Source organism: Oncorhynchus mykiss, chromosome 18 (assembly GCF_057628025.1).
Source record: "Oncorhynchus mykiss isolate SJ-2025 chromosome 18, ASM5762802v1, whole genome shotgun sequence".
NCBI classification, from domain to species: Eukaryota; Metazoa; Chordata; class Actinopteri; order Salmoniformes; family Salmonidae; genus Oncorhynchus; species Oncorhynchus mykiss.
Window position 1 is genome coordinate 46,742,866 of NC_143039.1, and position 24,641 is coordinate 46,767,506.

A 24,641-nucleotide genomic window follows, 5' to 3' on the forward strand; every position below is an offset into this window, starting at 1 on the left:
TGCTTCTAGTTCCGACCGTGCAGTAATATCTAACAAGTAATCTACCAATTTCACAACAACTACCTTATACACACAATGTAAGGGGACGAATAAGAATATGTACATATAAATATATGGATGAGCGATGGCCATGCGGCATAGGCAAGATGCAGTAGATGGTATAGAGTACAGTATATACATATGAGATGAGTAATGTAGGGTATGTAAACATTATATCAAGTGGAATTGTTTAAAGTGACCAGTGATACATTTATTACATCCAATTTTTAATTAGAAAAGTGACTAGAGATTTGAGTCAGTATGTTGGCAGCAGCCACTCAATGTTGGTGATGGCTGTTTAACAGTCTGATGGCCTTGAGATAGAAGCTGTTTTTCAGTCTCTCGGTCCCAGCTTTGATCCACCTGTACTGGCCTCGCCTTCTGGATGATAGCTGTCACGACCGTCTGAAGAAGTAGACCAAGGTGCAGCGTGGTGAGCGTACGTTACTTTTATTTTGTAAATGTCGCCAACAAAACAAGAAACAAAGACACGACCGTGACGCTTACAAGGGCTATAGTGCCACTAACAAAGATAACTTCCCACAAAAACAAAAGGGAAAAAGGCTGCTTAAGTATGATACCCAATCAGAGACAACGATAGACAGCTGTCCCTGATTGAGAACCATACCCGGCCAAAACATAGAAATACAAAAACATAGAAAACAGAACATAGAATGCCCACCCAAATCACACCCTGGCCAAACCAAATAGAGACATAAAAAGGCTCTCTAAGGTCAGGGCATGACATTGGCGGGTTGAACAGGCAGTGGCTCGGGTGGTTGTTGTCCTTGATTAACTTTTTGGCCTTCTAGTGACATCAGGTGGTGTAGGTGTCCAGGAGGGCAGGTAGTTTACACCCAGTGATGCGTTGTGCAGACCTCACTACCCTCTGGAGCGCCTTACAGTTGTGGGCGGAGCAGTTGCCGTGCCAGGTGGTGATACAGCCCGACAGGATCCTCTCGATTGTGCATCTGTAAAAGTTTGTCAGGGTTTTTGGTGACAAGCCAAATTTCTTCAGCCTCCTGAGGTTGAAGAAGCGCTGTTCCGCCTTCTTCACCATGCTGTATGTGTGGGTGGACCATTTCAGTTTGTCTGTGATGTGTACGCCGAGGAACTTAAAAATGTTCCACCTTCTCCACTACTGTCCAATCGATGTGGATAGGGGGGTGCTCCCTCTGCTGTTTCCTGAAGTCCACGATCATCTCCTTTGTTTTGTTGACGATGGGTGTGAGGTTATTTTCCTGACACCACACTCCGAGGGCCCTCACCTCCTCCCTGTAGGCCGTCTCGTCGTTGTTGGTAATCAAGCCTACCACTGTAGTGTCGTCTGAAAACTTGATGATTGAGTTGGAGGCGTGCTTGGCCACGCAGTCCTGGGTGAACAGGGAGTGCAGGAGAGGGCTGAGAACACACCCTTGTGGGGCTCCAGTGTTGAGGATCAGCAGGGTGAAGATGTTGTTTCCTACCCTCACCACCTGGGGGCGGCCCGTCAGAAAGTCCAGTACCCAGTTGCACAGGGCGGGGTCGAGACACAGGGTCTCGAGCTTAATGACGAGTTTGGAGGGTACTATGGCGTTAAATGCTGAGCTGTAATCAATGAACAGCATTCTTACATAGGTATTCCTCTTTTCCAGATGGGTTAGGGCAGTGTGATTGCGATTGCGTCGTCTGTGGACCTATTGGGGCGGTAAGCAAATTGGAGTGGGTCTAGGGTGTCAGGTAGGATGGAGGTGATATAATCCTTGACTAGTCTCTCAAAGCACTTCATGATGACGTAAGTGAGTGCTATGGGGCGATAGTCGTTTAGCTCAGTTACCTTAGCTTTCTTGGGAAGAGGAACAATGGTGGCCCTCTTGAAGCATGTGGGAACAGCAGACTCGGATAGGGATTGATTGAATATGTCCGTAAACACACCAGCCAGCCGTCTGGGCCGGCAGCCTTGCGAGGATTAACACTTTTAAATGTTTTACTCACGTTGGCTGCGGTGAAGGAGAGCCCACAGGTTTAGGTAGCGGGCTGTGTCAGTGGCACTGTATTGTCCTCAAAGTGAGCAAAGAAGTTGTTTAGTTTGTCAGGGAGCAATATGTTGGAGTCCGCGACGGGGCTGGTTTTATTTTTGTAATCCATGATTGACTGTAGACCCTGCCACATATGTCTCGTGTCTGAGCCATTGAATTGCGACTCTACTTTGTCTCTATACTGACGCTTAGCTTGTTTGATTGCCTTGCGGAGGGAATAGCTACACTGTTTGTATTCAGTCATGTTTCCTGTTGCCTTGCCATGATTAAAACAGTGGTTCGCGCTTTCAGGTCTGCGTGAATGCTGCCATCAATCTGCGGTTTCAAGTTGGGGTATGGTTTTAATATTCACTGTGGGTACAGCATCACTGATGCACTTGCTAATAAACTTGCTCACCGAATCAGCGTATACATCGATGTTGTTATCTGAGGCTATCCGGAACATATCCCAGTCCACGTGATTGAAGCAATCTTGAAGCGTGGAATCAGATTGGTCGGACCAACGTTGAACAGACCTGAGCACGGGCGCTTCCTGTTGTAGTTTCTGTCTATAGGCTGGGAGCAACAAAATGGAGTCTTGGTCAGATTTGCCGAAAGGAGGCGAGGGTGGGCTTTGTATGCGTTGCAGAAGTTAGAGTAGCAATGATCCAGAATGCTGCCAGACCGGGTCGCGCATTCGATATGCTGATAAAATTTAGGGAGCCTTGTTTTCAGATGAACTTTGTTAAAACCCCCAGCTACAATGAATGCAGCTTCAGGATATGTAGTTTCCAGTTTCCATAGAGTCCAATGAAGTTCTTTCAGGGCCGTCAAGGTGTCTGCTTGGGGGGATATACAGTTGTAATTATAATCAAAGAGAATTCTCTTGGTAGATAATGCTGTCGGCATTTGATTGTAAAGAATTCTAGGTCAGGTGAACAAAAGGACTTGAGTTCCTGTATGTTGTTATGATCACACCACGACTCGTTAATCATAAGGCATACACCCCCGCCCTTCTTCTTAGCAGAGAGATGTTAGTCTCTGTCAGCGCGATGCGTGAAGAAACCGGGTGGCTGTACCGACTCCGATAACGTATCCCGAGTGAGCCATGTTTCCGTGAAACAGAGAATGTTACAATCTCTGATGTCTCTCTGGAAGGCAACCCTTGCTCAAATTTTGTCTACCTTGTTGTCAAGAGACTGGACATTGGTGAGTAGTATACTCGGGAGCGGTGAGCGATGTGCCGGTCTACGGAGCCTGACCAGATGACCGCTCCGTCTGCCCCTTCTGCGGCGCCGTTGTTTTGGGTCGATCCATTGACATGGGTGGTGGTCCAAACAGAGGATCCACTTCGGGAAAGTCGTATTCCTGGTCGTTATGTTGGTAAGTTGACGTTGCTCTTATATCCAATAGTTCTTCCCGGCTGTATGTAATAAGACTTAAGATGTCCTGGGGTAACAGTGTAAGAAATAATACAGAAAAGAACAAAATACTGCATAGTTTCCTAAGAACGCGAAGTGATACATTTTACAGACACAGAATAGTTTACAATAGTTATATTATGTTTGTTTCAACCCCACCGTTCAGGTACCAGCAACCCCTCCCATCTTTGAACACCAACCAGTTTTGATTCCTATTTGCCATATATATGTTCAACTGTGCTGTGATGTTTCACAACATTTCTGTACCTTTCTATTCTCATAGATTCTACATATTGTAAATTAAAGATAACAATTTTTGCTAAGAGTATTATTATATTATTAACGAATTGACTATTACTTTTTAAATCACCTAGCAGTACTATTTGCAGAGTTAACTCCAGGTAAATGTTGCAATTCTTCAGCCATTCCTGAATCTGCGACGAAAAACAAGCTACATATGGACAGTACTAAAACAAATTATCAAATGATTCTGTCTCTTCGCAGCAACATCTGCAGAGCTGGGATGATTGTATCCCCCATATATATATCATTCTATTGGTTGCAAGAATTTTGTATAATAATTTAAATTGAAAAACTCAACGTTTTGTGTATCAGTTCATAATCATTTCCCCAACTATTTAGCAATCTATATGGCACAGCTGTCAATTTTTTTGGTCCTTAAATGAAACTAGAATACTTTTTTATTTATCAAAAATGTCTTTAGACCATTTTGGTCTTTAATGCATGGCCGACAGACAAGTTCCTTACTTTCTCCCCCTTCCACTTGCCTCTTCCATTTTTTCGGTAATGCTGCAATTGGTTGTAATTTTGAGAAGAGCAGACATTTCCATATATTTTTGTTAGATGTGTGTGTGACATAACTCCACCAGTCCTATTTATGATATCATTTACAAAGATTAGACCAATTTTTTTATATTTTTTTGATCAATTAGTATATTTTAGTTTAACCATCATATTTGTTGGAATATTTGTTCTGTCGTTTCTGGTGGATTAAACTGAAATTGCAACCAACTTTCTATGGTTTGTTTAAAAAATAGCGATACTTTTGCTATTTTTTTCAAATACCCAAAGTGAATAAAGGGGAAAAGGATATTCTTGAACATGGGGTGAGACATTCTTACTAATCTGCTAATGTAAGTATACATTTGGAATGATGGAAGCCTTCAGTGAGAGGTCCAACGCTTCAATATTTAATCTCTGTTTGTTAACTTTCTATTAAAACATATTGTAATGAGATCACTTCTTTCTTTCGGGATATGAAAACCGAGTATGTCTGCTTTACTGTCAGACTGTTGTATTGGTCAAGTACACGGTAATGTAAAAGGTGTATTTTTTTGTGATCCAGAAAGGTTAGAAAAAGTATCTAGATCATCTATGAGGATGTGGAAGGGTGCAAATTGTGGATTTAAAAGAAAACATGAATCCTCAGTGTACAATGGCGCCTTTGTTTATAATACCTGGATTTCTAGGCCCTTGATATTATTGTTGGATCTGATTTTAATAGGTTCGAAGGCCCTAATAGGTAGATATGCAATAGTGGACAACATTGTTTTACTCCTCTTGACAGTTTAAAAATGACTGAGAAGTAGCCATTTTTTAAAACTATTTTACACCTAAGGTTACTATATATAATGTTAACCCATTGTATAAGAGATTCTCCAATATTGAAATATTCATTCCAGTCATACTTTATCAAAAGCCTTTTCAAAGTCAGCTACGAATACCATAACTGGTTTGACTGATTTTTCATACTGTTCTATTGTTTCCAGTACTTGCATGATATTATCTCCAATGTATCATCCATGTAAAAAAACCTGACTGATTAGGATGAATAATATCCTACAATACCTTTTTAATTCTAAGCGCTATGAACTTTGTTAGAATTTTTGCATCACAACACTGAAGTGTAAGGGTCCTCCAATTTTTTAGATTGACTGGATCTTTATACAGTATTTACCACTTGGGTCCTGTTTCAGTAATAATGAAATCAGACCTTGTTGAGTATCTGATAATCTACCATTTTTATCCGTACAACAGAGCATAATTTGCTAATTGAGAGGTGCCGGAACCAAAATTGAGTTCGAGAGGGGGAGTTCTGAGGTACCATCAGCATTGCATGCATATGGTCGCATTTGCGTAGTGCCATAGAGCAGTAGAGTAGAGGCACTTACAGAAGTTGCACACATGGGGTCTGGGAAAAATGTGGCTTTTTAGAAATGTATTTCATGCAATTCTACATCATTTTGGCAGAATCTTTGGCGGAATCTTTTTTAATACCGCACAAATGATAGAGATGGCAGGCCTCTTTGACACTGACAAACTGACATCAATAAAAACGACCTTGTCTTGAATCCATCAAAAGCCTAGGCCTAGGTGTGTGGAGACATATTGTAGGCTACAATACGAGGAGGACATTTTAGTACTAAAAATGCCAGTTTCACTGATTTACCCAATGATGCGCAGCTCACTCGCTGTTGATGGCCGGTGTGCGCATGCCAAAAGCCTCGCTCATTGTTTTACTTTGTATAACACTATCTGGAAGTTGATCAAATATTTTGGTAGCCTACAGCATAGAGTCTTCTCTTTTCAGCAGTAGCATTTTGCTTTCCAACCTGTGTTTTCCCTTGATTGTATTTGAAATGGTTTTGTCTGCATGCTGTTTGTGTCACTGACAGATTTGCCGCACGTTCCCGACTGTAGGCTATTCCTTGTTATTGGGCTACAATCCACAGCTAGGCTATTTTTAAAAGGAGCTATTTATCCTCCGTGGCTAAATGATAGTCCTTCTCGTGGTGTAGTAGGCTATTCTGGATGATTCCATTCATTTCTGAACAGACAGCAGTTATTCTATAACTTTGGAGGATGAGAGATACAGGCTCATGTCTATCAGGGCAGAGAGGGAGAGATCATAGAAAGTGAATCTCATTTTAGTTATGTAAGAGATACAGGCACGCTTCTATAACACAATCACAGCCACACATAGGCCTATGCCTGTGCAGAAATCTACTTTTTAACATTACGTTTTTTTTTTTGTGGGGGCAGGAGAATTAATGAAGAGGCAACTTGAATGAACTTAGATTTTTACATGACAAAAAGTGACAATTATTTTTCATGCCACAAGAGTTGCCGGATCCGACCAAATAGCTTCTTGAACAAAACAGTCCAAAACGGAGAAGTGCCAGGATCCGGCTCAAATTAAGCACTAATTGAATACTTTTATAAGCCATAAAACGCCCTCTCCCTATCCACTCGCGATACAACGTGTATTGATTGAGTTGCGTCGTTATTGTTAGCAGCTTGTGTCTATTTAATATCGAGGAATATTTCACGTTCTCCGGTCAGGCGAGTAACAACATGAATTGGTGCATGTGTCAGAAATAATGAAGTACGACTCGAGTTTTGCCATCAGCTCGAAGACGGGTGCCCCATTTTGAGTCAATCAGCAGCACTCAGTGGAGTTCTCTGCTGCTGTTTCTCTCTCTTTCTCTCTCTCTTTCTCTTTCTCTCGGCACTGAGAATAACCAACAGATATAGGCACCATCAGTCCAGTAAAGAAACAATTGATATTTTACAAGTGTGATCATATATATGTATATATATAAATGGTCTGAGAAGAACATTGGCGGGGCAATTCAAGAATAGCCCATATGCAGTGATAATGTACTAAACCTATAGCCTACTGCACAAACCTCATTGTTACATACCTTTTTTCAATAGGTTAATGTTGCATATGCTTACATCAGAAAAGGTTGGTGACCACAGGGCTAGGGCATCACGAAGATATTCCCTACACTGGATTGACTGCAGATTTTAGGAACGGAAAATTGAATATGTTGGGGCTGGCTGCCCGTTGTGGGGGCCATTCTGTGGCTCTGGGGGGGGATTTGCCGCTTCGCATTGGATCCGATCTTGGATCTGATGGCATTTCTAAGAAGCCCCGGAGACAGGATTTCTTTGGAGGGGTGGATTGTGGATGTAGCTTATTTCTTGATCTTAGAATCAATGTTGTCATTGTTTTTCCATAAAAAAAGTGCACACCAGTTTACAATGTATAGGGCGGCAGGGTAGCCTAGTGGTTAGAATTCAAATCCCCGAGCTGACAAGGTACAAATCTGTCGTTCTGCCCCTGAACAGGCAGTTAACCCACTGTTCGTCATTGAAAATAAGAATTTGTTCTAAACTGACTTGCCTAGTTAAATAAAGATAAAACAAATACAGTAGGCTACAAGTAATATGTTCCCCCACCGCGTGAGTCATAGAAATTATGATTTTGCGTTCGGAGGTTCCAGCGGTCTTCGTGGTTTTTATATGCAGGGAGCATAAATTGTACAATTCTATACTAACAAATACTTTTTCAAGGTAGAAACCATGTATATTAGTTAATATACAGCACCAACTAAATACGTACAGTTGAAGTCGGAAGTTTACATACACCTTAGCCAAAAACATTTAAACTCAGTTTTTCACAATTCCTGACATTTAATCCTTGCAAAATATTCCCTGTCTCAGGTCAGTTACGATCACCACTTTATTTTAAGAATGTGAAATGTCCGAATAAAGTAATAACATTTCAGCCTTTATTTTCTTCATCACATTCCCAGTGGGTCAGAAGTTTACATACACTCAATTAGTATTTGGTAGCATTGCCTTTAAATTGTTTAACTTGGGTCAAACATTTTGGTTAGCCTTCCACAAGCTTCCCACAATAAGTTGGGTGAATTTTGGCCCATTCCTCCTGACAGAGCTGGTGTAACTGAATCAGGTTTGTAGGCCTACTTGCTCACACACGCTTTTTCAGTTCTGCCCACACATTTTCTATAGGATTGAGGTCATGGCTTTGTGAAGGCCACTCCAATACCTTGACTTTGTGGTCCTTAAGCCATTTTGCCACAACTTTGGAAGTATGCTTGGGGTCATTGTCCATTTGGAAGACCCATTTGCGACCAAGCTTTAACTTCCTGACTGATGTCTTGAGATGTTGCTTCAATATATCCACATAATTTTCCTACCTCATGATGTCATCTATTTTGTTAATTGCACCAGTCACTCCTGCAGCAAAGCACCCACACAACATGATGCTGCCACCCCGTGCTTCACGGTTGGGATGGTGTTCTTCGGCTTGCAAGCCTCCCCCTTTTTCTTCCAAACATAACAATGGTCATTATGGTCAAACAGTTCTATTTTTGTTTCATCAGACCAGAGGACATTTCTCCAAAAAGTACGATCTTTGTCCCCATGTGCAGTTGCAAACCGTTGTCTGGCTTTTTTTTATGGCGGTTTTGGAGCAGTGGCTTCCTTGCTGAGCGGCCTTTCAGGTTATGTCGATATAGGACTTGTTTAAATGTGGATATAGATACTTTTGTACCTGTTTCCTCCAGCATCTTCACAAGGTCTGTTGCTGTTGTTCTGGGATTGATTTGCACTTTTTGCACCAAAGTACGTTCATCTCTAGGAGACAGAATGCGTCTCCTTCCTGAGCGATATGACGGCTGCGTGATCCCATGGTGTTTATACTTACGTTCTATTGTTTGTACAGATGAACGTGGTACCTTCAGGCGTTTGTTCAGCATTGAATGTGTGGACTAGGTTAGCTTCCTATTATTTTCATACGAAGTGACTGGCTTCGAACAACGTTAGCAAGCTAATGCCATGGACAAATTTAAGTTAGTTGTTGTGCACACATTGTCAAACTCCAGAAATACTGTCCTGTCAAGCACCAAACATCTTAGCTAGATGTACAAATTAGCTATTAAGACTTCCTCTCAAAAAAACAAACATATTACGGACCAATTTTAGGGTGAAATAGGATTCATTAGGCAATGTTACCTAGGTCATATCAGAGAGGGAGGTGGGGCATGGCGTGTAGTGACGATTGATTACACACCACACCTACCAAGTAGTGCCATGCGAGAGTTTGGTTCAATGGGGTCTGGCTCTGACAGATATGTGTACAAGCTAGCTAGTGTGTACTATCTAGTGTGCATGTAGTGACGTAATCAGTGGAGGATCCTCAGAGGAGGAAGGGGAGGACCATCTTCCAAAATGAAGAAGAAGCAAGAGAGAGAGAGAGAGAGAGAGAGAGAGATAAAACAAACATTTTAAATCGGTATCAGTTTCACTTACTTAGCAAATACAGCTAGCTAGTTCAGCCTACTCAAACACCCTGCTCAAACCAAGGGATACTATGTTAGCTAGCTGGCTATGACTATCCAACACAACACTGGAACTTTTTCAAATCAAGGTAAGCTTTTGGTTTTACTAATTTAATGCCACCATGGCCTGCCGGTGTAAGTGCTAAACTGCTTACTGACTGTACACTGTAACTGTAACGTTAGTGCATGATTGTAACGTGTTAGTTCTATTAGCTATGTTGACAATAATGCTACTTTAGCTAATATGGTAAAGATGATGTAGGCTGTGAGTAGGGGTTATGATATGGTTTGGCTTGGAAATGTTTTTTTTGCCTGGTCACATACAGCTGATGTGTTGTGCGTTGAATCCCACAAGCGAAGAGAAAAGGTGAGAGGAGTAGAGCGCGTAAATGCGAGAAGTAATACAACGTGGCTGCTATGAAAGTGAACTGTGTTATGTGTGATCATGGGCAATTCTGTTGAAATATTTTTCTTAAATGCAAACTCTTGTTGCAACTGTTAAACTAATAATTACACCCAAAATCAGCAAGATGCAGGCTAGAGTAGCGGTATTGAATGTGTCAACAAAGCATCCTTCACTCATACTGCCAAACATACCCTCGTAAAACTGACCATCCTACCGATCCTCGACTTCGGTGATGTCATCTATAAAATAGCCTCCAACACTCTACTCAACAAACTGTATGCAGTCTATCACAGTGCCATCCGTTTTGTCACCAAAGCCCCATACACTACCCACCATTGCGACCTGTACGCTCTCGTTGGTTGGCCCTCGCTTCATACTCGTCGCCAAACCCACTGGCTACAGGTTATCTACAAGTCTCTGCTAGGTAAAGCCCCGCCTTATCTCAGCTCACTGGTCACCATAGCAGCTCCCACTCGTAGCACGCGCTCCAGCAGGTATATCTCACTGGTCACCCCCAAAGCCAATTCCTTCTTTGGTCGTCTTTCCTTCCAGTTCTCTGCTGCCCATGACTGGAACAAATTGCAAAAATCTCTGAAGCTGGAGACTCATATCTCCCTCACTAGCTTTAAGCACCAGGTGTCAGAGCATTTTACAGATCACTGCACCTGTACTTAGCCTATTTGTAAATAGCCCATCTATCTACCTATCTCATCCCCATACTGGTATTTATTTATTTTGCTCCTTTGCACCCCAGTATCTCTACCTGCACATTCATCTTCTGCCGATCTACCATTCCAGTGTTTAATTGCTATATTGTAATTACTTCGCCACCATGACCTATTTGTTTCCTTAACTTACCTCATTTGCACTCACTGTATATAGACTTTTTGTTTTCTTTTGTTCTACTGTATTATTGACTGTATGTTTTGTTTATTCCATGTGTAACTCTGTGTTGTTGTATGTGTCGAATTGCTACGCTTTATCTTGGCCAGGTCGCAGTTGCAAACGGAACTTGTTCTCAACTAGCCTACCTGGTTAAATAAAGGTGAAATAAAATGTAAAAAATTAAACTGTAGACCTGTCCATTTATCAATGCCTGTTGCCTCAAATTCTTCTCTCGACTTGTGTGCACCTACATTGTAAACTTTCATTCATAGGCTAGATTGTAGCAACCTCATGATGGGCAGGGGGAAATCTATCATGAGTAGTAGTATCATGTAGTAGCCTAAACCTATCACTGTTACACTGAACTGGGTGAGTGGAATATGAATGATGGTCATCCAATATGCTGTAATATAAATAAGGCCATGCTCATGAAAAACAAAAATTGTCCTCCCGCATCTTAAACGGCACCGGCCGCCACTGGACATAATGCATGTAGTGACATAATGCTAATCGCGGTTGTACTGTTACAAGTACGCTCAATGGCAATGGTTGCGGTGTGTATTGGGTGCAGCGTGTAGTGGTCCCAGCGTGTAGTTACTGCAGTCCGACGATACATTTTATTGGACAGATCAGTGCAGGCGGAATCGACGCGCTATCTAACGTAAGACGTTGATTGTTACCCATGACTCAGAGGCATCAGTCTGCTAAAGTTGAAAGGATCGCTTAAGGAAGAATGTACACACACACACACACACACACGCGCGCGCGCTCCTTTAGCCAGAGTTATACTGGTGGCCTTCCAGCAGAATGGCGTTGTTTGCGCTGGTGCCTGGTACACAAGGTGGAATGTGGCTTTCCTCGCCGACTGTTCACCTCTGTGCCACTCTGATTAGGTGTCCCGCTCCCTGTCCAAATTCCAGGTTAACGACTTACTCCCTATTCCACCCCAAGTGTCTCTTCTGCTCATCTGTCTCTGTCTCTCTCTCTCTCAGGACCTGAAAAGGGGAGATGTGTAGCATCGGAATACTTCACCACTGAAGCTGAGATAGACATCGTGACCGAAAACACTGCAAATATACTAAGTAAGTGACAACAGCGATAAACTTGCAGGAAAATAACCCATGCATGTCATTGTGTCATTGCTTTATGCACCTTATGGCTCTATACAGGAAACATGGTGAGGCAAAATGGTTCCCAACCTCATTCATTTAAAACCTGTGTTGAACACTGCTGAAGTTCCCTTTTCTTTATTTATCAACTATTTAAATTATTCAAGATATGGAAACTTGGGAAAACCTTGTAAGGCGTAGAACATTGTGGCCCAAAAGTGGACTATATAGACCACAATGGGACCTGACACGCTACGACAAAGGACATTATCATTACTACAGAGTATTGTTTTGTACAGCTGGCTGCAGGCATAACAACCTGTAGGGAATGATAAACTGATGCAGGAAATGTGTTCTTGGGAAATGTTACTTGATCCTTATTTTGTATGATTTCCTTTCTTCGTGATTGACAAGTAAAACAATTGAATTTAGAATGGTGGGGGCTAGTATTACATAAAGTATTTATGTCGGTACAAAATTGCTCCCAACCTCATTCATTTAAAACCTGTGTTGAACACTGCTGAAGTTCCCTTTTCTTTATTTATCAACTATTTAAATTATTCAAGATATGGAAACTTGGGAAAACCTTGTAAGGCGTAGAACATTGTGGCCCAAAAGTGGACTATATAGACCACAATGGGACCTGACACGCTACGACAAAGGACATTATCATTACTACAGAGTATTGTTTTGTACAGCTGGCTGCAGGCATAACAACCTGTAGGGAATGATAAACTGATGCAGGAAATGTGTTCTTGGGAAATGTTACTTGATCCTTATTTTGTATGATTTCCTTTCTTCGTGATTGACAAGTAAAACAATTGAATTTAGAATGGTGGGGGCTAGTATTACATAAAGTATTTATGTCGGTACAAAATTGCTCCCAACCTCAGTTCAAGTCAACCTCTGTGACTACTCCATAAAGACTTTATAGTCATGTAAGAAAGGAAGTGAAGGAAGATTTTTCTTCTTCTGTATAATTCAAGTGTTCACTCGTGACGTTTTTCATTGTCCTTTTATTTTTCTTTAACCTTCCAAGGCAGGTCAATTAAAAGCAAATTATCATTTACAATGAACGCCTGGCAGACACTTGGCAACAGCACAGAAACATCAGCAGACAGACAGTGGAAATAAAGCAGGAGAGATACCATCATACGACACCTATGGCAACAGCTCAACATGGCAACAGCTCAACATGGCACAAACACTGTTAAGCGCAGACAACAACAGCACGAGGCACAAAATAGGCAGAGACGACGCACATCACGACAACAGAGACCACCGCAACACTACATGACAGGAGATCTATGGCAACAGCGCAAAACGTTGTAGGAACAGGCAATAGCACGAGAAACAAAGTAGGCAGCACGGATAGCAAAGTGTAATAGGAAAACCCTGTTAGAAGAAAAAGTGTCAGACTACAATACAAGTAACATAGCACTACTGAATAGACAAATAGACAAGGTAACAAATAATTGCAGCGCAAGCAGACAGACGTAAAAAAAAAGACACGTAGCCTTAGTTATTGGTTTGCGTAAAACAGCTAAAACACAACAGTTACAAATCGTTCGTACACGTATATAACATGTTGTTTTTTCTCTCCATGTGTTATGTACTGTGCATTCATTTACAGTACCGGTAAAGTTTTAGAACACCTACTCATTCAAGGGTCTTTCTTTCTTCCTTTTTTTTACTATTTTCTACTTTGTAGAATAATAGTGAAGAAATCAAAACTATGAAATAGCACGTATGGAATCATGTAGTAAACAAGAAAAGTGTTAGACAAATCCAAATATATTTTATATTTGAAGATCTTCAAAGTAGCCACCCTTTCCCTTGATGACAGCTTTGCACAGTCTTGGCATTCTCTCAACCAGCTTCACCTGGAATGCTTTTCCAACAGTCTTGAAGGAGTTCCTACATATTCGGAGCACTTCTTGACTGCTTTTCTTTCACTCTGCGGTCCAACTCATCCCAAACCATCTCACTTGGGTTGAGGTCAGGTGATTGTGAAGGCCAGGTCATCTGATGCAGCACTCCGTCACTCTCCTTCTTGGTCAAATAGCCCGTATAGCCCAAATAGTGTGTTGAGTCTTTTTTTCTTCTTTTTGGTTACTACATGATTCCATATGTGTTATTTCATAGTTTTGATGTCTTCACTATTATTCTACAATGTAGAAAATAGTAAATATAAAGAAAAACTCTTGAATGAGTAGGTGTGTCCAAACTTTTGACTGGTATTGTATTTATTAACTTAATTATTCATCAATAGAGGACACATAAAGCTTTTTTCACTTCATTATCCCAGTGGGACACTGAAACTTGGATTAAAACGATGTAAGAAATGTTTCATGTTTTTTCTAAATCATATTTTTCTGGAGTGTTGAACTTAACTCTCCCTCCTTATCTCAATATATCTTTCCCTCTTCTTCTGTATTTCTCTTGACCGGTTTCCCTCATCAGAGATGGTACGGACGGCCACACCGTTCCCCATGGTTTCGCTGCTTTTCGTCTTCACCGCCTTCGTCATCAGTAACATCGGACACATCCGGCCCCAGCGCACCATCCTAGCCTTCATCTCTGGAATCTTCTTCATCCTCTCAGGTAAGGAGCCACATAAACGTTTCCAATTGGCTGTTGTTTTAATGATGTTCAGTGTTCAAGATGCTTCTTGGTTGATGAAAGCTGCCAATGGTATCTAAATTAGGTTCTGTGTGATCTGGGTCTGGAACCCTCGTGATTGGTTTCTGATTTAGTGGCTTGGCTAACAGTTTATCCTGATCCTCAGTTGTTTATAAGATTACATCATTTTCTATTTGGGGGTATTGCATGTCTTGCTCACAGATGCTAGCCTAGCATGAGACGCTGCTGACAGAGCAGTTATGTGCCCATCTTGTCCTTATTACATGTCACTGACCTGCAGCAGTGAACGATTGCACTGTTTCAGGCGCAAATTGAATACATTGTGCTTTTCTAGTAGTTAACTCGATGAAAGGTATTTTCTGTTTATTATTTTTCTACTGAGCCATTTACTTTATGTTCGTATTCTTATCTTTTATTATTTCTTATTGTCGTTGCATTGTCGAGAAGGAACCTGCAAGTAAGCCTTTCGTTGGACGGTGTAGACCATGTGTATCCTGTACATACAACTTATACAACTTGAAATTTCCTGGGCTGTGAGCTGAGATTTTTTTTTTTTTTACAAATAAAACTTAAAATATTGTAAAACCACAACAGCTTCAGGTAATGGGTCTCAAAAAACGACTTGAGAAATCCACTGGACTTGAGAAAATATTCTGTTATTCTGAAACCATTTCAACAAACTGACAGCTCTCTAGTTTTTCTGCATTACATTGTTCTCAATGTCTGTTCTATAAAAATGTGGTTGCCATGGAATTACATTTCATCATAATTTCACAACACAAATGACTAAAAAAGTCCTCGCAAACAAAACGTTTTCACATCCTGATTCAGGATCAGCTCTCCATACACCTTTTCCTAACCCAAACCATTCTGAAGAAACAGAATGGACGACGCTTCAAACTGGCTCCCGGTGCAGCCTGCCTTTCTTCAGAGAGGGACAGTGTTTTCTAGCACGCCCACGCAGAACGGCTGACTGCTGCTGAGAGGGAAGCAGGCGAGGCGAGGAGCTAGCAGCAGCTAGCCACACAGCTCCCCCTGCTGACCCAGTAAGGGGAAGCCAGGTCACTGGTTCCCAAGAGCTTTGACCGCTGCATCTGCTGCTGCTGCTGCTACTGCTGCCTGCTCGAGCCTGCTGCCTGAATCTCCTCCTGCTGTTGTTGTTGTTGTGGTGCTGGTCAGGGTTGATTATGCAGTGGGGCTGTTGTGCTGGTTAATGGTGGAGGAGGATTTCAGGGTCAGAGACAGCAGCAGCTGAGGCTGGCCGGCTGGGGAAAAGCACAGACACGTCCTTTAATTAGGTTTTCTTTCTCTTCCACCACTGCTCTTGTCTGTTGTCCTTGTTTATCGCAGATTCGCAGGCAGTGGTTGGGATTTGGTTTCCATTTAGTACAATGAGGCTAATTTATTCCAAATAATGAATCGTTAACATGTGCTTCAAGAGGAAGTTTTGAGGACATTATTCAGTTGTTTTCTTGTTGCTTTTTAATGAGTCAGGGTAAATGTGCTCAAATGTTTGGCCATACGAGCTCTTTTCCGTGTGAAGGCAGAAACACGTAGCAAAAATGGTGGCTTTTGGAAGGCTAACTGAGAAAACATTTGAGAAACTATGATATTTTTTTTGCAGTGGTGACACTAATTTAGCTAGTCTAGTGTAATACAATCGTGGTGGTTGTAGTAGTAGTAGCAATGGTTGGTCATTTGCAGTGTATCGTAATCAGATTTTACCATCTAGAATGTATGATTCTTGTTTTTGTAAAATAATGTTCTCATAAAAGAACAATAACAATGGGTTGTCCTCAAAGCTCCTGTCTGTATCCTATGCCCTTTGAGTAGACTATTGACTTTGGCTCAAAATATGGTGTTTTTAATCCCATTCCAGCGGTGTGACTATAGGCCACATACTGTCCCACTTTCCAGCTGTCTCGCCCTTTATGTCAAGAGGATCTATTTGGATGCCAAGGCAACAAGCAGTCAGAGATGTACTCATATGAACATTCCAACTCTCTCCCTCCATCTTGCCCACTGTGTATCCCCCTGTCTCCAAATCTCTCTCTCGCTCTCCCTACCACCCACCCTCCCCTTCACGTTCACACTCTCTGACCCATTCCCCCATCCACTCTTGCCACTGGCATTTGTCCCTTCCCTCCTCCCTTCCTCTCTCTTCCCTCTACCCTTTTCTCCCTCTCGCATTCTAATTTACAATACCCTTTCTCTGTCACTCACTGTTTCATATAATCTTCCCAACCCTGTACACTCCTTCTCTCCATTCTCCCTCTCTCCTCTTCCTCTCTCACCCTCCACTGGCCCGCCTCTGCTCCCCCCCCTTTCCCTCCCTCTCTTTTTCTCTCCATCACCCTCCTCTCCCCCTTCTCAGGGCTGAGCCTGGTGGTGGGCCTGGTCCTCTACATCAGCAGCATCAACGACGAGGTGATGAACCGGCCACGTGAGCCCGAGCACTTCTTCCACTACCACTACGGCTGGTCCTTCGCCTTCGCTGCCAGCTCCTTCCTCCTCAAAGAGGTCAGCACACCAGTGGCCTGCTAGCGTAGCGCACGACCACTAACTACTAACCTCTGCTAACTGCTAACCAACGTCTAGCGCAGTACTTCATTGTTAGGACCCCCCCCCCCCCCCCCCCCAACCACCTTGCGTCAACATTCATAAATGTTAATAGCGCACACTTTAGGGTGACAGCTCTGTCACAGCGGCAGCTTAAAACGCTGCTGTCGTCACATGAATATACAGTTCGCTAGAGGGCTTTTTTTTTTCTCCAGCCCCTCTGCGGCGGCAGGAGGAAGAGGAGAGGGAATAGCGCTTAGCGCCAGCGCCGATGTGCTCAAGTTTCAAGGATGTTGTATCAAGATGTCAGCGATGAATAGTGGATGAGGTGTAAATGCTTGGCGCAACATGAATGCATTTTTGATAATGAGTTATTACACGGAGGAGCGGTTTGGTTGAGCCTGAGCATTATTGTCTCTTCAGTGCATTGCAGGGTAGGTTGCTAAGACACTAAGAGGTTTGTGCATCATATTATTAAAATGTTTCATATTTTATATTGATTCAAAATTTTTTTTTGTAGATCTTTCAGGAAGCGATATTACATCGTGTTGTATTGAGGGGGTATTGTGCTTTATTAAAGGCCCAGTGCAGTCAAAAACGAGATTTTCCTGTGTTTTATATATATTTCTAAACTGTGAGGTTGGAATAATACTGTGAAATTGTGAAAATTATTACAATGCCATTTTACTGTAAAGGCTGTATGAAAAGAACTCATGAAATGTCTTCCTGTTTGGGTGGGATGGAGTTTTGGCCTGCCTGGTGATAAATTAGGTGACAAATTAGTTAATATACCAATCAGAAAGAAAGTTGTTTTCACTTTTCCCCTCGGCACTCAGACCACTCCCAGACAGTCCTAGCAAAATTGTTGCTTGAGAAATGGCTCTTTGCTTTGAAGCAATTGTTCTTTCTTTTTTAAACATTTGCATTGAAAACAATCACAGTAAGGTACTTAATTGTTACCCACAAACTATTTGATATTGAGATAAAAATGGCTGCATTGGACCTTTAAATGTTCCAGTATTTATTGTATTTCATGGCCCAGTACTGTATGTCATTTTTATATAATATGATTTATTTTTAGTTAGACTTCTTTTTGCTGTGGTTTAGAGTGTGCCCGATGTATGTATGATGGCCCAATGTGTCACTTATGACTTCTTTATGATGTTGTTTCAGTTTCATGTCATGCGTTAATATGAGTCATGGTATCTCATAGTGTGCTTGCGCTGCTCTCTCCCAGGGGGCTGGGGTGATGTCAGTGTATCTCTTCATGAAGCGCTACGCCGAGGAGGAGATGTACCGGCCCCACCCATCCCTCTACCGCCCCCGCCTGTCCGAGTGCAGCGACTACAGTGGCCAATACCTTCATCCCGAGTCGTGGCCTCCTCCAAAGAGGGGCCGCAGCGCGTCTGAAGTCTCCAGCGACATCTCCATCCAGCTGAACCAGACGCCCCCGCCGCCCAAGGGCAGCTCCATGCAGCAGCAGCAGGCCCCGTCCTCTGGCCCCTCCTCGGGCGCCAGCTACCAGCCGTCCTCCTCCTCCTCCTCCTACCCCCACCACTCCATGTCCTCCCACCCCCTCCACTCCAGCCACCACACCATGTCCTCCCACCCCAGCGGGCCCCCTCCCCAGTCCATGCCCATGGCCATGCCTCCCTCTGCCCAGCCCCCTCCCCGATACCACCAACACATGCACATGAGTGCCTCGCCGTGCTAGAAGGGGGGAGTGAGGGATGAGGGAGGGAGGGAGGGGAGGGGGGGATAGACAGAGCAGGGGTTGGCTCTGTCGTACGTCCAACACACAGAGACAGATGCAAACGCACACACACACACACATGCACACATACGTGCACACACAGAAGTGTGGGAGGAGAGATGGAAGAGGGGAGAAAGGAAGGATATTTAGGAGATCAAGAGAAAGAAGGGAATAAACGAAGGAAAGAAAACGAGATGGGTGGAGGATGATTCACAATTGATGCTGTGCTTAAAATGAAGACAGATATTTTAAAAGAGGGAGAGAGAGAGGGAGGGATATGATCATCATTTACACAATAAGAAAAAGAGGGAGGAGGGGGGGGTTTAATAAGAAAGGGTGATGCTGTTTCAGAAGAAAAAGAATTTCGCATTTCAAGCACTAACACACACAAGAATCAAGAACAAATTGTATATGCATAGAGATTTATACTTAAACTGTATAGACATTTTTCTTTCTCTAAGTCCTGGAAAAACAAATGTTGAAATCTTAACCATGTTTGTCTTTCATGAGATGTGTATTCCTGTATGATTAGTTCTATCATTTCATTCATCGTTTGTATTTGAGAGGCAAGAATTGTGAGTACGAAGACGGAAATCTGAGACATCTGAAGATCATTCAAGAGGGTTCTGTGACTTATCTGCACATACTGTAACATCTCAGATTCCCCAAGGGTTCCAAAATTGTTCTTCGGCTTTCCCCATAGGACAACCCATTTTGGTTCCAGGTAGAACCCTTTTTTGGTTCCATGTAAAATCCTCTGTGAAAAGGGTTCGACATGGATTCTAAAAGGGGTCTAGCTGGAACCAAAAGGGTTCTACCTGGAAAGAAAAAGGGTTTTTTCTCCAATGAGGACAGCTGAAAAAAACCTTTAGGTTCTAGCTAGCATCTTTTGTGTGTGTGTGTGTGTGTGTGTATAAATGTCCAGGTCATAGGCTTCAGCATCCATAAAAAAACACTTGAATTGTTGTTTCATGTTTTTGACTAAAATGTCATGGTAACAAAGAAAATCCAGAACTTTCCAACATTTAGAAATATTTATTTCTGAGAATATAAAAAAAAAGCACCCATTTTACTACGAAGAATGAGAGCCTATTTGCAGATTCCATGAGACATATGATCCTCCTTTGATTGCTAATTAGCTTGAGTGTTCATATTCTGTAGCACATGGCTGCTTACCAGTAGAGTATCTTCCTTCTATTCATAGTTACCAAAAGAGCTTCCCATACAGCAATGGAGTAGATTGATGAAGTAAAGACTGTGTTTGTTTTGAAATGTTTACTTTTCTCCTTCTGACTGTGACTCGGTATATATAATACATGCTGCCTATGTAGCCTACCTAATGCACAACATGTTTACATTCTATTCTGATGTTTATTGGTATCCTTATACTAAATGCAACACACACGCACACACACACACACACACAAACCAGCTGCCACAGTCCTGCTATAACTACAATTACTACTATTTCTACTACTAATATCAAAAGAAAGATTGTGACCATTATCATTATCTATGTTTATAAACATCTGTATTATAATAATGTAAGTAAATGCAACTATATATGAATATATAATAAAACCATAGAGGATGTGTGAGAAAGAACGTGAGAGGCTGATAAGAGTTTAACAATGTCTAATATAAAGCACAGAAATCAACATTGAGTGTACCAAACATTAGAAACCCCTCCTCCCCCCTCAATTTGTCGGGGCATGGACTCTACAAGGTGTCGAAAGTGTTCCACAGGGATGCTGAACCATGTTGACTCCAACGCTTCCCACAGTTGGGTCTAGTTGGCTGGATGTCCTTTGGGTGGTGGACCATTCTTGATACACACAGGAAACTGTTGAGCGTGGGATAACCCTGCTACCATACCCCTGTTCAAAGGCACTTACAGTACGTCTTTTGTCTTGCCCATTCAACCTCTGAATGGCACACGTACACAATCCGTGCCTCAATTATCTCAAGGCTTAAAAATCCTTCTTTAACCTGTCTCCTCCCCTTCATCTACACTGATTGAAGTGGATTTAACGAGTGACATCAATAAAGGATCATCGTTTTCACCTGGTCAGTCTATGTCATGGAAAGAGCAGATATTCTTAATGCTTTGTATACTCAGTGAATTTCACAATAGCGTCTCTTAGTGAATGAAGGTCTAAACGAGAGCAAAACATGACCAATGGGTCTCTGTAGCACCACCTAGTGCTTTTGTCGTGAGTCTGATTGCTCTCCCTCGAGGTTGAACTTTGCCTTTTGTGTCATGACATGCTCATTTTTTCTAGCGAACCGATAGCAATTCCGGACTTGGGGGATAGAAGAACGACTTATAACAAAGTCTTGCAATATCTGCCTACAAATAGTGAACTAATTCCTGATCAATGTACATTCATTTCAATTTGAGACATTGAATTGCATTCCAATTGTTTTCCTAGTATGATGTGGTTGTTTTTCCGAATTCCAGATCTTTTCATGCGACCAGAAAACTTGATCAAATGTTTTTTAATATCTATATTGTTTTTTTTATGTAGCAGATGCACATACACATGTGATGAGTGGTAGCGTTCGTTTGTTTGGGACCCAGGACAGCGATGGACAGCCTATAATATAGTATAGAGTCAAATATATGAACGCATTAGCAAACAGGACTGGCTCCTGCTGGAGGGAAAACTATAACAAAATAATATTTGTAGCTTGTTCTGTAATCATAATAGGTAGAATAGTGTAGTGGTGTAGTTTTATTAACTCTATAGTGTAAAATATAGTAGGCCTATTCTGATTTGGTGTGAGAGGTTGATTAAGAGAGAGAGAGAGAGGGCGAGAGAGAGAGAGAGAGAGAGAGAGAGAGAGAGAGGTGAAAGGGGTAGCTATAAGAATTGTATCACATTTTATGTTGTCAATTAAATATTATCATCTGTTGTTTTTCCTCATTATACTACTCTGCTAAATTGAGGTCTCCTTTCGGAGAGCCATGTCTTGACTAGACCGTGAATGTTATTGGAGTTGAGGACGATTGTGGTTTTTCCGTAGCTCAAGTGAGATTCATTGATTTCCTCAAGCTCCTTTTATTGCCTTCACTTGTTTCTCCTCTTGCTTCCCACCCCCGGTAAATCCTACCTTTTGAACTTTATTGATCATTTGTCTTGGTTTGTCTCTCAAATCCCCGTTAATGTAATGTGGGGCAGACTTGTTCCACCTGTCTCTTCTCTTTGCAGGCCTCGTTTTTCACTCTTTCTCCATTTCTTTCTTCTTCTGTTAAGGCGCTCTCTTAGAACCTGTCTTTGAGCTTATTAAAATGAACTGTGCCTAACAACAGTAGCGGAGATCAAAGCTATTCATTATTATCATGATCATTATATAATTCTTATTGTTGTTACTATTATTATTAGTGTAAATATGTTACCCATATTTACCACAAAATCAACGATTTAATGGTAATAATGACAATAATGACATTTTCTTTTTGCTAAGCAATGCACTAATGAATCTGAAGAGATTGTTCATACCTGAGATACCATTTGTTATTGGATCGATGCCTGGGGGTTGCTGACTAACGTCATTGTTCCACAACTAATGAATAAATCCTAGAGGTAAACCTGTGTGTGCTTAATGTTTGTGGTCAGATGTCTGGCACACACAATCACACACACAAAACACACACAATCACATACACACACACAAACACAATCACACACACACAATCACACACTCAAACACACCTACCACTGATGTCAGGAACTTTTAGAGTTGAAAAGATCAACATGGCTAAACTATATTGAGATGAAATCCTGTTTGCACACTGGAGTAGAGAACGAATAGCATGACTGGAGACTGACATACTCAGTATCTTGGTAATGCCCCCTGCTATTGTGTTTTAATCCAAAGCTCTGCTTATTTAAAGCCATAAGAAATGTAGCAGTTCCAAGTGTGTGTGTGTGTGTGTGTGTGTGTGTGTGTGTGTGTGTGTGTGTGTGTGTGTGTGTGTGTGTGTGTGTGTGTGTGTGTGTGTGTGTGTGTGCGTATGTATGTGTGTGTAATGGTGTTAATGGGTGTTACGATGTTTTGCGTGTGTGTGAACTGTGTGTAGTGTGTGGACCAGAAGTCTCCACAAGAATAGTACCAAACAAAAATTGGACCAACTGGGGACATTTTGTTGGCCCCCACGAGATCAAATGCTATTTCTAGGGGGTTTAGGGTTAAGGTTAGAATTAGTGTTAGGGTTAGAATTAGGTTTAGGGTTAGGAGCTAGTGTTAGGTTTAGGGTTAAGGTTAGGTTTTTGGGTTAAGGTTAGAGTAAGAGTATGGTTTAGGGTTAGGAAAAATAGGATTTTGAATGGGACTGAATTGTGGGTCTCCACAAGGTTAGCTGTACATTACTGTGTGTGTGTGTGTGTGTGTGTGTGTGTGTGTGTGTGTACAGCGGTGGGTGGAGTTCATGATTTGGAGGCCCCAGGCAGAGGCCAGTCTGAGGCCCCCATGGGTTTTATAGTAAAGATGCAATTTCTCTGTAAGAATGTATTGCCTTTTAATGTTCCACGAACTCAACCAGCAGTGACGTTTTCATCTGATTGTCAAATCACTTCAAAGAATAGGTTAAGTCACGTTCTGACCTTAGATCTTTTGTTGTGTCTTTGTTTTAAGTATGGTCAGGGCGTGAGTTGGGTGGGTTGTCTATGTTCTTTTTTCTATGATTTGGGATTTCTGTGTCTGGCCTGGTATGGTTCTCAATCAGAGGCAGCTGTCAATCGTTGTCCCTGATCGAGAACCATACTTAGGTAGCCTGGTTTCACTTTTGAGTGGTGGGTGCTTATTTTCTGTTCTGTGTTTTGTTTCACCGTTCAGGACTGTTCGTTTTGTCGTTTTATTGTTTTGTTCAGTGTTCAGTGTTTCTTATTAAAACAAGATGAACACTTACCACGCTGCACCTTGGTCCTCCTCTCCTTCTCCTTCATACGACGATCGTTACAGGTCATCCTTTGCGCGTTCATCCAAAATAATTCCAGCATCCGAACAGTGCACTGTGCACCCGCCAACTTTCCTTCAATTCGCATGGCTGAAACGATCTCACGGAGAAAGCATCCGAGCGAGTGAAGGCCATACTCTTTTTGGCCAGTCAGCATCAGATACATGGGCTACATATGGTAAGACACAGGGGCGCTGTTTCACTCGCTCGGATGCTTTCTCCGTGAGATTGTTTCAGCCATTCGAATTGAAGGAAAGTTGGTGGGTGCACAGTGCACGTTTTGGATGCTGGCATAATAAAAAAAAATATATGACCAGCTCACAAGTCCGTGTGTGTGTGTGTGTGTGCGTGTGATGGGAGAGTACAGATTACACATTACCTATACAGAATCACCTTTGGATAAACTGGAAATACAAAGGAAAGCCATTGAAGTTTGCAGTGAACAGCTATTTCAGGCTCGTAATTTGTTTTATGCCCATAGGAATATCATTCAAATTCTGAGTAGGCTTACAAAGACCGTAGGGTGAATTCAACACATTGTCACAGTTAAGTGTTACACGACTTATGCCGGGCTGAATAGCAATTTTTCTCTCAATTGACTTCATTAATTGACCCACCATAGGCTATAAATCACTTCAGATTGCGCAGTCAAACGTCTTTCAAACGTTGTACAAACTGAAGCCAATACCATGAACT

General features: G+C 42.0%; 1 protein-coding gene across 2 annotated transcripts in view; it reads left to right on the plus strand.

The window, feature by feature from the left end:
* LOC110496814 (voltage-dependent calcium channel gamma-7 subunit) overlaps positions 1-22,577 on the plus strand; it is a 33,848-nt gene extending 11,271 nt beyond the window's left edge. For both annotated transcript variants that reach the window (XM_036952720.2, XM_036952721.2), the window contains 4 exons: positions 11,914-12,003; positions 14,494-14,634; positions 17,048-17,193; positions 18,470-22,577. In XM_036952720.2, coding sequence (XP_036808615.1) covers positions 11,914-12,003; positions 14,494-14,634; positions 17,048-17,193; positions 18,470-18,946 — 854 coding nt within the window. In that variant the 3' untranslated portion in view covers positions 18,947-22,577. The remainder of the gene's footprint in view (positions 1-11,913; positions 12,004-14,493; positions 14,635-17,047; positions 17,194-18,469) is intronic.
* The last annotated feature ends 2,064 nt before the right edge of the window (positions 22,578-24,641 follow it).